General features: G+C 33.1%; 1 protein-coding gene across 1 annotated transcript; it reads right to left on the bottom strand.

Moving 5' to 3' along the window:
- Nucleotides 1-333: 333 nt before the first annotated feature.
- On the bottom strand, nucleotides 334-14,370 carry il21r.2 (interleukin 21 receptor, tandem duplicate 2). The gene is made up of 9 exons (XM_065255994.2): nucleotides 14,226-14,370; nucleotides 13,771-13,847; nucleotides 13,545-13,677; nucleotides 13,280-13,449; nucleotides 13,012-13,169; nucleotides 12,734-12,899; nucleotides 12,516-12,624; nucleotides 12,340-12,424; nucleotides 334-1,884 (listed from the first exon to the last, which is right to left on the bottom strand). The coding sequence occupies exons 1-9, from the start codon at nucleotides 14,324-14,326 to the stop codon at nucleotides 1,354-1,356; spliced, it is 1,530 nt and encodes a 509-aa protein (XP_065112066.1). The 5' UTR covers nucleotides 14,327-14,370; the 3' UTR covers nucleotides 334-1,353.
- Nucleotides 14,371-15,768: the final 1,398 nt, after the last annotated feature.

A 15,768-nucleotide genomic window follows, 5' to 3' on the forward strand; every position in this document is an offset into this window, starting at 1 on the left:
TTTCGTTTGCATATTTGAACAATTGTGTGTTCAGATCAGTGTTTACAACCGCCATTCTAGCACAATAGTATTTACTGTAGTCTTTTACTATAATTTTGAACCTTACTATAGTAAATATTGTGATATACAGCATAATATAGTAATTATACTATTATTATACTTTACTATACTATACTAGAGATGCTTCTCACTCGAGCATGCCATAGGTTAAGTCCCATATTATAAAATAAAAGTTTCATAATCTAGTTATGAGATAAGGAGCATCAAAGTTTGTATTGATTTCACATTGATTTCAATCTTTGTCATGACCCTAATTAGTCAATATTAAATACATCAAGGTTATATTTTTATAACATGTTCTTTACATTCTGCAGGATAATAATTTATGAAGAAAACAATAAATCACAAAAAATTACTTTAGACGGGTTTTCACATAATATTGGTTATTGATAATGGTATTGGTTAAATTACATGGTTGATCCAGGTTACATTTAAAAAAAAAAAAAACCATTAGGTGCACACAGTATTTGACATTGCTGAAGTTACTATTTAAAGGAACAGTATGTAGGATTGTGGCCAAAACTGGTATTGCAATCACAAAACTTGTGGCTAAAACTGGTACTGCAATCACACAACTGGTGGCCAATACACAACAAGACAACTTAAACATAAGTTGAGGGCTGCAACTTCACTTTTTAAATGACAATATCCTGGCCGGACCACTGTTGTCAGTGATATAAGTGTTTGAAATGAAAATGATTTCTTAATATCTAGTGAAATATCAGGGTCATTTTATGATTAATTTATATACATTTCTTACATAATGTTCCTTTTAATAATATAAATTATGTTTTAATCACATTAAAAATTCAAATGTTTGTAAATTAATCAACATAATAGTCACGTTACATATATACTGCAAAAGAAAGAATTAAGTGTTTATGAAAAAAGTAAACTTATTTCAAGAAAATGTATTCTTTTTTTTGCTTGTTTTTTTTTTTGCTTGTTTTAAGCACTAATTTACTTTTTTTGTCTGAAAACTAGACTTATTTTCTTCTCATTTTGCTCATTAAGAAAATACATCTAAATTTTAGAATTTTTTTTATTTTTTTATTTTTACTGAAAACAAGACAACAAAACTAAGTAAGAAAGTCATTTTTTTTCAGTGCAGTATTTCAGATATTTATCACTTATGCTGTTTTGTCAGTAAGTGCTCTACAAAGTTCAGCCCAAGAGCTTTGTGTAAAATATCTTACATACGTTCAGAACCTATAGTCAACCCTGCACTTAATAATATAAGAAATCAAGTCACAGCGTTTAATATACAGATATAGCCTATCTATGTGTCCTCCTCTATTTAGTATGCATTTCAGTATTGGATGTGTTTCCATCCAGCTCCACATCTCTGGTGAAGGTGGGTACAGGACCTGCGGGAGTCTCTGTGAGAGTGCAATAATCCTGCTTGAACCACACAGGCGTTGGATTAAAAATGACCGGTACTTCCGACAGCTCACAGTTCTCAAGGCTCTCAAGACTCTTGAGACTGAGTACAGAATCTTTCAAAGAGAAATTTTCATCATCACACAAGCGTACTGTGGCCAGACAGTGGAAGAAGTTGTCCACTTTATCGGGGAACGCATCACAGAACAATGAAAAGTCCTCACATGGGATACTCGTCTCGCTGCACGTATTGGACATTTGGCATGGGGCCCAGAGCTCAGTTGTGGGGCCAACATAAGGTGTGTGAAATTGGGCTGAGGGAAACACGTCTGATTTCTCTTCCTGATCCTGCAGTTTAGTTATGGGCTCGGCGATCTTGTCAATTTCTGCAAACTCCTCCATAACATGAACATCTTGTAATGGACATTTTGGCAAAACCCAAAACTTGGAACAGAAAAGATAAAAAGTTAAAACTCTCAAGAAAACATTAAACAATCACTTTCTATTATTGTATACTTGATAAGTATGTACATTCCAGTGTTTAATGAATAAATAATTGTGCAACATTTTTTCAATATAAATGAATATTTAGAGGTTGCTCAAGACCTTTGAAGTTTAACACATTTGCGTATTATGTGATACTTTGTGCTAGCATGTATAATTGTTTATTAATATATACTTATGGCTCCATGCTCCATGCAATTAAAACTCCTGTTTGATTTGTCTTTTAAGGCAAAAAAAGCTTTAATGTGAATGAAGCATAATAGACAATATATACTAAGACAATGGCTGAAGCCACAAGAAGCAAGTCTGCTATATGGTTACTCTGATCAGAAGAGACTGAAATAACTGGAACAAAGTAACCTTTCAAGAAGCAAGTTTTAGGTGTTTTGTGCGTTTTTAAAGCAACACTATGTAGTTTCCATGTTAAAATGACTTACAGCTCCCCCATGTGGTGGAAAAGCGCAACAGTGCCTGGTATCATGCAGGCAGGGGGAGGGGCGGGGCTGTGTTTCCTACCCTCCACCGCCACTTTCAGAGTGTGCTTGTAGCAGCTAGGAGGCTGCTCAGGTTGCAGCAACAGTACAATTTGTCCAGTTAAAAGTTGTTCTATCACTGAAATAATTTTAGAGACATTATTTAAAGGTAAAAAAACTACATACACTGTAACAAATTTCTGTAGTTTTCACAGCATTATTACTGTAAAATGAGCAAATGCTTACTGTAGAACTTGTATACAGCAAGTTGCTGTAGATCTGCAAAGCATCATGGTCTTTTTTCAACGGCGGGTAAATTCTACAGTAAAAATATTTTTTCTGTGAATCACAATACAGCAATTTCTAGAGGATTTTTTTCTTCAGCCAAGGAAAGCTACGAAATTCCACACTTTCATCAGAATTTTTACTTCAGAAAGGTAAATTTGCTAATTTAATTCCAAAGTTTACTCTTGTAAAGTCACCTGTTTGTTCAACTTTAAGAGTGCACTGAGAGAGAGGAGTAATGAGCGGCACACTTCCTAGTAAACCCGTCTCGTGTGTGCATTTTGCAATTTTATTACCACAAATATATATTTCTGCATGATTTCGATATATTTTCTAGTCTGGCAACATTTTATAACGTCATTAGTTTAGAGAAGGATAATAATTTAATAATAATAGTAATTGGCCGTGTCTCAATGCGAAGGCTGCAGCCTCCGGAGGTCGCATTTCTCGGCTGCATACGTCATCAAAACTGTCTTGTTTCAGAATATTAACAATTATAAAGTTGACTGTTATTCTAAGTTAATAGTAAATTGTTTAATATGCTTATGACTTGCGAATCTAATGGTCAGTTAACTTAAATAACCCAGGGTTGATGACGTATGGACCCTGCATATGCGAGTGCGACGACCTCCGCAGGCTGAAACCAGTCTCTCGAGCTGAAAGAAAACGCAGCTGAGGAGATATGAGGTAAGACTTATCCGGCAACATTACATTTATAACGTCTTTAATTTAATTATAGCGTTAGCATTGTGAACCAAAATTAATTTAAAAGTGTGTATTTTTGTATTTATTGGCGCGATATTCGTTTAAATCTCTCGTTTTTTTCTCTTGCTCGCTTACGTTGCTGCCTGAGGAAACGGACATAAAGTTAAGCGGGCCGATTCGAAAGAAAACACAGTAACACACATTTTTCATAATTTCACGATTTTTCTGAACTTCATTGGAGGTCAAACTGCAGAAACTATAACGTTAGATTGTTAATAGCCTAATTTGAAGTGTTATACCCGACTTTGGGGAGCATATTGTATAAATATTTGTCTTATCTGGCGACATTACATTTATAACGTCTTTTATTTGATTAAAGAGTACCTAACGTTAGCATTGCTGAATTCAAAATAGTTTGAAATTGTGTATATATATTATACTATTATAATATTCTCGCACTGTATTAAGATATTTCGAGATCTTACTCGTTCTTTTATTCACCTCTTTTTTTTCCTTTCAGACTGCAGACAAGAGCCATCGACCATCGTTCCAGGTACATAAGTTACATGAACTGGCATGCATGATGATTTTCAAATGCAAGCAATGTTGTTTATTCTATGATTTATATATATATTAATATATCAAACATGTTAAAGTGCACAGAAACCATGCAACAGGAAGAAGCTGTTTTTCTCTTGGTTGATGCAAGTTATTTTTGTACAGTATTGACACACTTTTTCTCTTATGAATATTGTACTTGTGATTTCTAATCGTTTTTATTTGTTTGTTTATTTTGTGTTACAGGAAACTTCCACCTAAACAGATGCTGAGGCCCAGATTTCCCTGCCAAGCACTCCAAGGCTCATCATGCTCGGTAAGATCCCAGCACTCGACATACACAATAGATGTCAATTTTAAGGGTTACTTCATCTATAAAGCATATTTGTATCGAGTCACTGTGTGGTGTGAACAAAGTTTTATGTCATCTTGCACATACATTCCAAAAATCTCTAGTGGTTATTGATCTAATAGGTAGTTATGTAGGGCTAGTGTTTTCAATAAATTTTGCTTATGTAAAATAGTAAACCATATCAGATTGAATACTGTGCAATGGCAACTTTTATTTAATATTTTTTAGGAGAGTCCATTCTGGGGGCAAAAAATGGATGCTTTCCATCGAGGGCAGAGTTCTCCTCCAATTGAGTGACCGTTGTGATTTCACTTCTGCTCTAGCCATGTATGATGCAGCCACTACATTGGAATTTATCCACAGGTAAGCACTTATTTGTTTTTTATATAGTTTTGACTAGGAATGGGAACAAATATTTGAGTACTCATTCTTTAACCAACTACCCGATAAGTAAAATACTTTTTAAAGTGTTTATTTTTGTTTATCAACTGTTGTGCTATTGTTAAACATCAAACGTTTAATTTAACTCACCATGCAAATGGTAGAAAAGCAGCACAGCTAGTCTAATGCAGTGGCGGCCGGTGACTTCTTTTTTCGAGGGCGCACGATGCAAAGTTTGTCACAACATGTATGTAGCCCGTCATGTGTGTGGTTCGTCATTTCAAAATATGTGTTTGGCGTGTCGAGTGAAACAATACTTTTCCATTCACAAATCAACAAATATTTACCATAAATTTCACTGTTGTATCACTAACTGTAAACATGGTATTGTGGCAGAAATGTGGGATATTTATGTATAATTTTATAATAGTATTAAAGGCGGAGTGCACAATGTTTGAAAGCCATTGTTGATATTTGAAATCACCTAAACAAACACGCCCCTACCCCAATAGAATCTGGACCTTCTTTTAAAAGACCCGCCTCACACATACGCAACCCAGCAAGGATGTCGGTTAGTAGACACGCTCCTTACTGCTGATTGGCTTTAAGTGTGTTTTGGTAGTCGGCCCGTCTCCTTTTCCAAAGCGTTTTTCAAACATTATGCACTCCGCCTTTAATGTAGACAGTTATTAAATAATAAATATTAGATTTTACTCCACAAACCACCAACAGAGCATATAAAAAAATAAAAATTGTTTATTTAAAGGTGCAGTGTGTAAATTTTAGCGGCATCTAGTGGTGAAGTTGTGAATTGCAACCAACTGCTCAGTCCACTGCTCACCTCTTGCTTTTGAAACACATAGAGAAGCTACGGTAGCTGCCACCGGACAAACATGTCATAGTTGGAGACAACTTAGTAAAAAAGTTTGTCCATTAAGGGCTTCTGTAGAAACATGGCTGCACAAAATGGCGGCTTCCATGTAAGGGGACCCTCTGTGTATGTAGTTAAAACGTCTCATTCTAAGGCAATAAACACATAACGGTTCATTATGAAAGGTCTTTATACACCCTTGATAATTAAGTTTTGTATATTATTTTGCATTTCTGTCAAGAGATCCTTCTTGAAATTACACACCGCACCTTTAAAACACTGTGAAGTAAACTTTTATGTATATGTCATCAACCCATCTGTCTTGCTTATAAACTTTTACATTAATAGTCAATTTCTTTCACTACAGGGTAGAGTCCAGCCCAGGAAGTCAACTAGTTCAGGTCCAGTTTTAAAAGAATAATAGTTCTGAAAAAAAAACGTCTTGGAGAAAAACAATATTCAGGTTTGAAATCCTGCTGTAAATCTAAATCATTTAATTTTTATGCATTTGTAATTTACCAGAAACATTTTAATACATATTGATTGTTTTGTGTGTTCAGAAAAGTGTTTTTGTATGAAGTGTTGAAATTAAATGAAATATTCACAGAAAAATGTTAACATATTAAAAAAAATTTATGTGTTCAAAATAGTTTTGAGATGTTCACAGAAAAAATTTAACATGTTGAAAAAATGTATGCTATGCTATTTTTAATTTATGAATTTTTGTAATTTAAAGTGAGAAAATAAATGGCATTTTTGTGACAAACAGTGTCTTCATTTTACAGTACACAAAATAAATGCAGTAATCCCTATTACAGTAGTAGTTATGAAATACAGTACTGTGATTATTACTGTAAAAGAGTTCACAGTAATTTTAATTTTACTGCAGTTACATTTACAGTAAGAATACTGTGAAATGAAATACAGCAACTTACTAGCTAATTGCTGCCAGCAAGTTACTGTATTTTTCACAGTATTCTTTTTACAGTGTAGTGTTGCTTTAAATGGTACAGTTTTTGCAAAAATATGTGATTTCAGAAATATTCAAAGGCTTTGAGCAACCTCTAGATATTGTAGGAACAATTCAAAATTTTGCACAATGTGTTTTTATTGATATCCTAACAGATTTAGGGGGTGAGAGTTGAACATTTAAAAAACAATTGACCGATTATAAGGACCACTCTACTACCCCAATAATAGCCTTTGTACCTCTTTTTTTTTTTAGAGAGAGAGTGTGTATTGGAAAAAGTTGTTTTTGATCAAATCTAGACATGCCACTTTTTCATCAGCCATCTCTCCAACTTCTCCTTAAGTAATTGTTCAAAACTAGAAATGCCACACAATTTTATAAAAGAGTTTCATAAAGGATGGCCAACACAAAGACTGGTCACACACTTTAAGATTTAAAGGTGCAATGTGTGACTCTTAACAGTATAGGAGTGACACTGTAAATTGCAAGCAACGGCTCAGTCAACAGCTCACCCCTCCTTTTTGAAACGCATAGTGAAGTTATGGTAGCCACCATAGGACAAACATATCATCGTCTGAGACAACGTAGGGACAAAGCACGCTCTATAAAACTGTTTGTCTGTTTAAGGCTACTGTAAACATGACGCCGACTTCAATGTAAGGGGAAAAACGTCTCATTCTAAAGTAATAAAAACAATAGACCATTTTAGAGTAGACGTCACAGTTACGTCACTGCAAGCTGCGCGCGCAATGCGGTTGCAGAAAAACAGTGGAAATGAATTAGACACGAGTGAAAAGAGCAAGATAACTCACTAGAAAATGTCCTGTTGTGCTGGTAAGTGTCAGAATAAGAATGCCAAAAAAAGATGGCTTTCATTTTTATAGAATACCATCGTCGAAGACATCATTTCAAGATAAACGTAGGTGTTTATGATTACAATAAGCCCTTAAACGGACAGAATGGAGTGAGGAAATCATCTGGAAATCTTTTAATAATTAGAATAGAAAATAAGTAGAGAAGATGTCTGGTGTTCTGTCGAAGTCTGTTCCCTCCATGTGTTTCTTCTAGCGTTTTTATCACGTTGCAATTATAATTTATTCAGAATAAATATTTTTTTATACTGAAAAAGCAATAATATCACATTTTTTTTTATATTTCATAATTTTTTCGTTTTCTATTATTTCTTTTTATTTCCTTATATCTTAGCTTATGTCTTCTTCCTGTTTGTTCTAAAATTATTATGTTTACATACTTAATAAATATATAAATATAGCACACACACACACACACACACACACACACACACACACACACACACACACACACACACACACACACACACACACACACACACACACACACACACACACACACACACACACACACACACACACACACACACATGATGTAAACTGTTATTAAACAGGCCTTTTCAATGTATGTTTAAACATAATACTTTTATAATAGTTTTAGAACAAACACGTAAGATAAATATAAGGAAGAAATAATAGAAAACAGGAAAATTATGAAATATTTAATAAACGCTATTATATACAATACATGATAGTATTGCTTTTATATGTACTTTAGCGATTCAGACTGTAAAAATAATTGATTTAGCAAAAAAGAACAATACATATACATACATGCATATCAGTAGCCAAGCCATTTAAACTTTTTATCTATCTAAAAAATAAACGTTACGTGATTAAAACGCTATAAGAAACATTGCACTAAAGGGAAACATAGGGGAATCAGACTTCGACAGAACACCGGATCCATAAAAATCACAGTTTAATGCTAAAACACTTCACAACCCTACTGCGGAGCAGTCACTTTCTGCAACCAGTTTGGCTCCGCCCACAAAAACGTCATCTCTGTTTGCAAACATGAAATTGGTCTATACATTTGATTATGTAAGGTCTTTATACACCACTGATAATATACTTATGTTTATTACATTGCAATTCTGTCAAGAGATCCATCTAAAAGTTACACAATGCACCTTTAAAGACCGATTCCTCTGCCTACTTTGCACTACCCAACAATCGAAAGGGGTGTGGCCTGAATCAAGGCTTAATTCTTGCAAAGTGTGTGGTGTCATTACGATAATTGTACTGCTGCCAAATGTAAATATTAAACACGTTTAATATTTACGACTCTTGATCAGCTACTCTACCTCTAATCATTTGAGAAGCTTTACATGAAGGATTTTTTTATGAGAATTTCTTTACATTAAGAGTGTTGTTAACTTTCTTCGCATCATTAATGTCCTGAACCATTTTTGTTTCCTCAACGAACCATTCAGTGAAAGGTTCCTACATGAAACAATTATTACATATATTTTTAAAACTAAAGAACCTTTGTGAAACAGAAAGGTCCTACAGATGTTAAAGGCTTTTTTTGGAACCATTCTGACAAAAATGGTTCTTCTTTGACATTTTAAGAGTGTAGTCCTACCGGATAAAACTAAATCTGAACATTCATCCAAACTTTTGTTTGTACAGTACTGTGCAAAAGTCTTAGGCCCCCATGCCAGAATTAGATTTGTTGTTTTTGTTGTTGATTTGTTATAGTGATCATATATAATTGTTTCTCAGTCTCTTTAATAGAATGCATCCAGAAAACACAGGAAATGTGTATGTGATATTAAAAACTGTAAAATGTAAACTGATGTGTCAAGTTTTTAGGGTAAACTCCCCTTCCACTTGAGCAATAGCAGGCAGGGGGGTCGGACTGGGGGTAAAACCAGTTCTGATTACCAGGGCCCCAAAGGAAGAGAGGGACCTTGAAAAATCTGAAATATATTATTGGTGTGGGGCATGGGGGCCCATCAGAACTTCCTATGCATAGGGCCCAAGGTCTTGTTCAACGCCCCTGATAGCAGGAATCTGCAGAATCTCTTAAACCTAAATAAAATTAAATCCTACTTTCTCTTTTTAAAGAAATTGGTCCTTTTACTTCATTCTGCCCAAAAACACTCAAGATGTCCCTTACGAAAAAGAAGTTTATTCAAGTGTGCTATACGTATACTTCTTTTAAACTTAAAATAAGAACGTATACTTTCAGTTTACTTTTTATGTACTTCTCTAAAATATACTTTAGGTACTTCTCAGAAATATACTTAAATTGTACTAAAGTATACTTGACCTATACTGACTCAAATGTCTAAGTATATTTGGCCTATACTTGTTTACTGACATATACTTTAAAGTATAAAGTAAAAATGCAACAACAAAAGCTACATCAAGAAAGCTGCAAAAAGCCATATGAATAGCCCTGGTGAAAAATAAATATACTTTATTGTATTTCAAGTATATTTAACTTTGCAATAGTACATTACAAATATACTTAGAAAGAAATGTACCATCTTTGAATATATTGAAAGTATGCTTACAACATATTTGCTAACAATTAAACTTTTAACATATTTCAAAATAATTATAATTTAGTATATTTTCTAAAAGTATACTTTAAAAAAATATACTTGGAGTTAAAATTCTGTGCAATTTTTAAAGTATACTAATTTGAACTTATTTTAAAGTTTATTTTAGGTATACTTTATCTGTTAAAGTTATCATTATAATAATGCACTGACAGCATATTTATAAAATACATTATTTAGCATCCTTTAGAAACAGTATATTTTAAGTAAATTTTGAAAGTATATGTAGTGTACAAATGCACATTATCTTTATGAAGAATCTTTAGTGTTAGTAAACTAGTAGGTTATTAATTTTGTGCTGCAGGTATACTTGCAAGTATTCTTTTACTATACTTTTAGTTAACTAGTAGTTTACTACTCAACTTTACTTTAAGTGAACTTAACATCATGCTATATATATATATATATATATATATATATATATATATATATATATATATATATATATATATATATATATATATATATATTGCACTTAAAGTACAATACAATGTTCCTGTGTATTAATTTTTATACTTGACATATACCTTTTAATTGTACTTTCGATTTGAAGCTAAATCTTTTGTATGCTATCAGTGAGCTAATCAAACAAAAATAATAATAAAAAAAAATATTTCAAAATGTCTCACTTTCTAAATTTGATATGTTATCTATATTCTATTGTGAATAAAATATAAGTTTATGAAATTTGTAAATTATTCCATTCCTTTTTTACTCACAATTTATACAGTGTCCCAACTTTTTCTGATTTGAGGTTATATATCTATATCTATATATATGGCTGAATCCCCTGAATATTAATTTTCGTTCTGGACTCCATTTCCCATAATCCCGCATACCTGGACTGATTACTCTGCCACCTGAAACTCATTGGACAGCCTATATAAACTCTCTGGAAACATTCAGTCAGTGCAAAGTCTTGATTTGTACCAACTGTCATTGCTGAGCGGTTTGCCTGCCTGCATATCTATCTGTATTTATTGATCTTTATCTGTTTTAACCAGTTTATGAGTATGTTTGTTGCCTGCCCTGACCCTTTTGCCTGTTTCATGACTATGAGATTTGCCTGCCCTACATTGCTGTGTTTGCTGTTGTTTGACCTTGCCTTTTGGGATATGTGTGTGTTTAATAAAAACCTGCAGATGGATCCTCAGTGTCAAAGTGCTTTGTTACACAAGCAGTATTCAATAAGTAACCTACTAGTTTACTAAGAGTACACTAACAGAACACTTACATGTACACTTTCAGTATATGACTAGTAAACTACTAGTTAACTAAAAGTATATTAAAAAAACACTTGGAAGTATACCTGCAGCACACAATAAGTAACCTACTAGTTTACCAAGAGTACACTAACAGAACATTTGCATGTACACATGAAGTATAAGTCTAGAAAACTACTAGTATACTCATGAGTTCACTTGCAGTACAAATGAAGAACTAATTGTGCACTAGTTGTACACTTAAAGTTGACTACTCTTACACTAGTACACTAAGTTTAAAGCCAATTTAGTCCCAAGCGGTATTCAAGCATTGCACTTACAAGTATACTACTAGAACATAAATGTTACTACACTTACTACATAAAGTATACTTAAAACTATACTCCAACATTACTTAAGTATACTTAATAAAATTAACTTGAAGTATACTTCTTTTTCGTAAGGGGTGTTTAGTGCCTAGAGACATTTAGTCCGGAAAATATTTTTTTTTTACATATTCTTTTTTACATATACTTTTGTACATATTTCCTGCATTTTCTGTTTGTATCTTTTTAAAGTAGATTGAAAAATAAATATGGATGGACATTAAAACTTCTAAAATAACAAGTCTGGTGGTGGTGGTGGCCTAAGACGTTTGCACAGTACTGGATATTACTGTACATTACACATAAAACTTTATTGTACACTCGCGGAAATAAAGCTACAAAAGTTGTCACTGGGACAGTACCTTTTACAAACGTCCTAATACCATTTTGGTGCAGATACATTCCTTTGAGGAACCAGTATGTACCTCTATGTTACCAATGTGTACTTTTAAGGTACACTGTAAAACCTAACAGTTAACTTAACTCAAACCATTTAAGGAAACCGGTTGCCTATACGGTACATAACTGCATATGACTCAATTTGTTTAAGTTCACAGTACTCAAATTGTGTTTGTGTGTTTTAAAACTTAAATGGTTTAATGCAACCGGTTTACTTAAATGGTTTTAGTTGAGTTAACTTTTAGGTTTTACAGTGTACCAATATGCACCTTTAAGGTACAAAAGTGTACTATTTGAAAAGGTACCGCCCCAGTTACAACTTTTGTTCCTTTTTGTACATAATTTGACTCTTTTATTCTATATCTTACCTGAAAATTGCCTTGGTAATGTTTGTAAAGAGGCTGAAAGTATGTTTCTGGTGTTGGCACCCATACAATTTCTTTTATCATCATTCTGAAATGAAATATAACATACTTTTAAAAGTTATCTTTCTTATAAATCTTTGCCCACCAATAGCAGATGTACTGTATGACAAAGCAAATACCTTGCAGCAGGAGCAAACAAAAGCAGTATTAAAAGTCCCAGGATTAGACATATTCCAAGGGCAATCTTGGCAATCCTACCAGGATAAACATCAGTCTGACTGGCCTTATCTTAATATAAAAAAAACAGAAATAAAATCTTTTTCTAAGATATACATGAAATCTCAAAAAAAGCATAACAAAGAAAATATCAATGAGCAATACACAGAATACCACTTACCTCTGTGTTTTGTCCTCCATTCAACGGGAACACTCCATTCACTCCATGTTCCATTATATTCCCCAATCGCTTGCATCCCAGTCCTCACCATAGCAATGTACTTAGAATCAGAATCCAGATTTGTTTCGTCAATCCTAATTTCCTTTTCTAAATAAGTATGGGGCTCCTTGAAAATCAATAGAAGACAAGTCAGTTTCATAGCACAATACAAATAGGTGTAACATATTGCTTTGGTTCTCTCAGTTATTTAGAACCTCATGAAGAATCGTCAATCTTACCCTGCCACGATGCCCTTCTTTAAAGTACAAGAAGTTATACGCAAAGACTTCTTGAAAAATGTTTTTGTATTCGTGATCTTCATATCCATTTGTCCAAATGAAAACATAGGTTCCATTTGAATATTGCAATGTCAGGTTATATGGGACGTTTGGTTTAACTAAATAAAGAGAGAGAGACTTCCTAAAAATTCACATCTTAAAAGATTTAGTACAACATAATGATTGTATTTAATGTAAATCTTCTATGGTGATGTGAAAATCTACTTACTGTTTTTAGCTGGTTTAAAAGGTGATTCCACAGGATATAATTGTTCTTTCTTTTTTGAATAATTAAGTGTAACTGTAAAATAATTGATACTCATGAAACTATCATAAGAATCTGTTTGAATGGAACAGCTGTGAACTTCATCTACTCTCTGAAGTGTGCAGGTAAAATTTCTGTGTGCCAAAGTAAGAAATTCAACATGTGTTAGTCTTTAAATGATTGCACTACTTAAAAATCCAAATGAATTAGTAAACCGTGGTTTGTTTACATTTTTTCATCGACCCAGTAAAATTCCAGCTGGTAGGATGGGTTTGTATATCTGGAGGAAGGGACTGCTAATTTTACAGAGCAGCTGATTGTGTGCCAGTAATCTGTAACACAGGTGTGCCATTCAGACAAAGCTAGAATAAAAACAACAACAGAAAAATGTTTATATATCGCTGAATATGCAGTCCAACATACATGACAGTGCAGATTTGACTAATAGGATTTACCATGGGAATTAGCTTTGCCTGTAGTCCAAAAGATGTAGAGAATTCCTATGAGGATCATTTTTCTGGTGCTGTACAGCCTGGTACAAAATAATACAATCTCATAGTTTTACTCAGTCAATATTAAAGATATAACGAGTTGAATTGCGTCTCACATGTTTTTTTATCAGGCTCGGGTTCAGTTTAGGTTCAATAATTTCACTTTAATGGCAATAAAAAGCTTATTAGTAATGTCACTTTAGTCATTTCATTGGCTCACATTTTCTTTAGATAAAATGATATTTCAATTTTAACTTGAATTTGATAAATAATTAAGGTGATGAAATCAACACTAAACAAAGATCATTTAGGACATCCATAATTAAAGTTAATAGCTCGAAAGCAAGAATCGTCTCTAACATAAACAGCATATATCTGAATGGTACATTTTTGTTTTAGATTAATGAATAAGTTCATACCTTAAAGAAATATAGACGGTCTTACGCCAACGCACCGAATTTATTCTGAAGCATTGTTGCATGACATGAATGGTAAAGTCTGAGACAGTGAAGAGCGTCATTCAGAAATCAAGCAGGCTTTATATACAAGCTTTTTACCGAGCAGTTCCTGTTTACGTAGGAGTTATTAACCGCTAGGTTATCTAAGAATCTCTGATGAGTTGAGGTGGCATTAAAAGCCAACATTGCATAAGAAATGGCATAGAGTCATGTAAACTTTTGAAGGACTTTTCAAACACACACTATTTAAAGGGGACATTTCATAAGACTTTTTTAAAATGTTAAATCTGTGGTCTCCCCAGTGTACACTGAAAAAAAAATGATTCATTCAATTTAATAAATTTATTTAAGCTGTATTTAAACAAAAGGTTTTTGTTTTGTTTTTCTATTTTTTTTTAATGTAGCTTAAATAAATTAACTGCGACCACTTACCTTAAAAAAATTAAGTAAATTTAATAAATAATTTTTTTTCAGTGTACATATGTTAAGTTCTAGCTCAAAATACCATATCATTTATTACAACATGTTAAAATTGCCACTTTGTAGGTGTGAGCAAAAATGTGTCCTTTAAAATGCAAATGAGCTGATCTCTGCACTAAATGGCAGTGCTGTGGTTGGATAGTGCAGATTAAGGTGAGGTATTATTATAATAAGATCCCCTTCTGACATCACAAGGGGAGCCAAATTTCAATGACCTATTTTTCACATGCTTGAAGAGAATGTTTTACCAAAAATAAGTTACTGGGTTCTTTTTCACATTTTCTAGGTTGATAGAAGCACTGGGCACTCAATTACAGCACTTAATCATAGAAAAAGTCAGATTTTCGTGATATGTCCCCTTTAAAATATAATGTAAAGTGCAAAAATGCTTCCATATAACATTTAATTTTATACCTTTAATTTCAAAGATTTGATAATTTAAAACCAAACAATTCTTGTTTGGCAGATGTACAGTTCTACACTCTTAAAAACGCTGGGTTATTTCAACCCAGCATTGGGTCATAGATGGATGGGTTTTTGTCTATTTTGAAACCATGGTCAGTTGGGGTTAGAATTGGGGTTTAGGTTAGGAGGTCATTTCTAAACCCCAACCCAAGCGACAATGGTAAAAGAACAGGAAGGAGCGGCGTTATCATATACACGCAAAATTAGAATTTGGCATTTGTATTGCACAACTTTTCACACTGCGTGCTATTTATACACAAATCATGAAAATGGGCTGAGTAGTTATATACAGCATTTAGTTTAAGCATTTCATTATTTTATTTTCAACCCTTGTATTCTGTGACGATTTTGATGGAGCAGGTCAAGCTGGCCCTAGTTGCATTCAATGCAATTCCCTAAATATCACATTATGAAAAACATAAAGAGTTATGAAAAGTACCATTTTAGAATCAGTATTTGTCACACATTACAAACACTTATCAAAATGCATTTAACCACAATTTTTAACATGTTTTTATGAACTGTTGTAATGTTTAACATTTAAAAATTGTATTTAACT

The sequence above is a fragment of the Paramisgurnus dabryanus genome, chromosome 3 (assembly GCF_030506205.2).
Source record: "Paramisgurnus dabryanus chromosome 3, PD_genome_1.1, whole genome shotgun sequence".
In the NCBI taxonomy this organism is placed as follows: domain Eukaryota; kingdom Metazoa; phylum Chordata; class Actinopteri; order Cypriniformes; family Cobitidae; genus Paramisgurnus; species Paramisgurnus dabryanus.

Bases quoted from the DNA above. Each gene is read 5' to 3' on its own strand.
- il21r.2 (XM_065255994.2), bottom strand. From the start codon at position 14,326: ATGACGCTCTTCACTGTCTCAGACTTTACCATTCATGTCATGCAACAA. The intron at 13,848-14,225 runs GTATGAACTTAT...ATTTTGTACCAG, and splicing joins ACCGTCTATATTTCTTTAAG to GCTGTACAGCACCAGAAAAA. The intron at 13,450-13,544 runs GTAAACAAACCA...TTTGGCACACAG, and splicing joins TACTGGGTCGATGAAAAAAT to AAATTTTACCTGCACACTTC.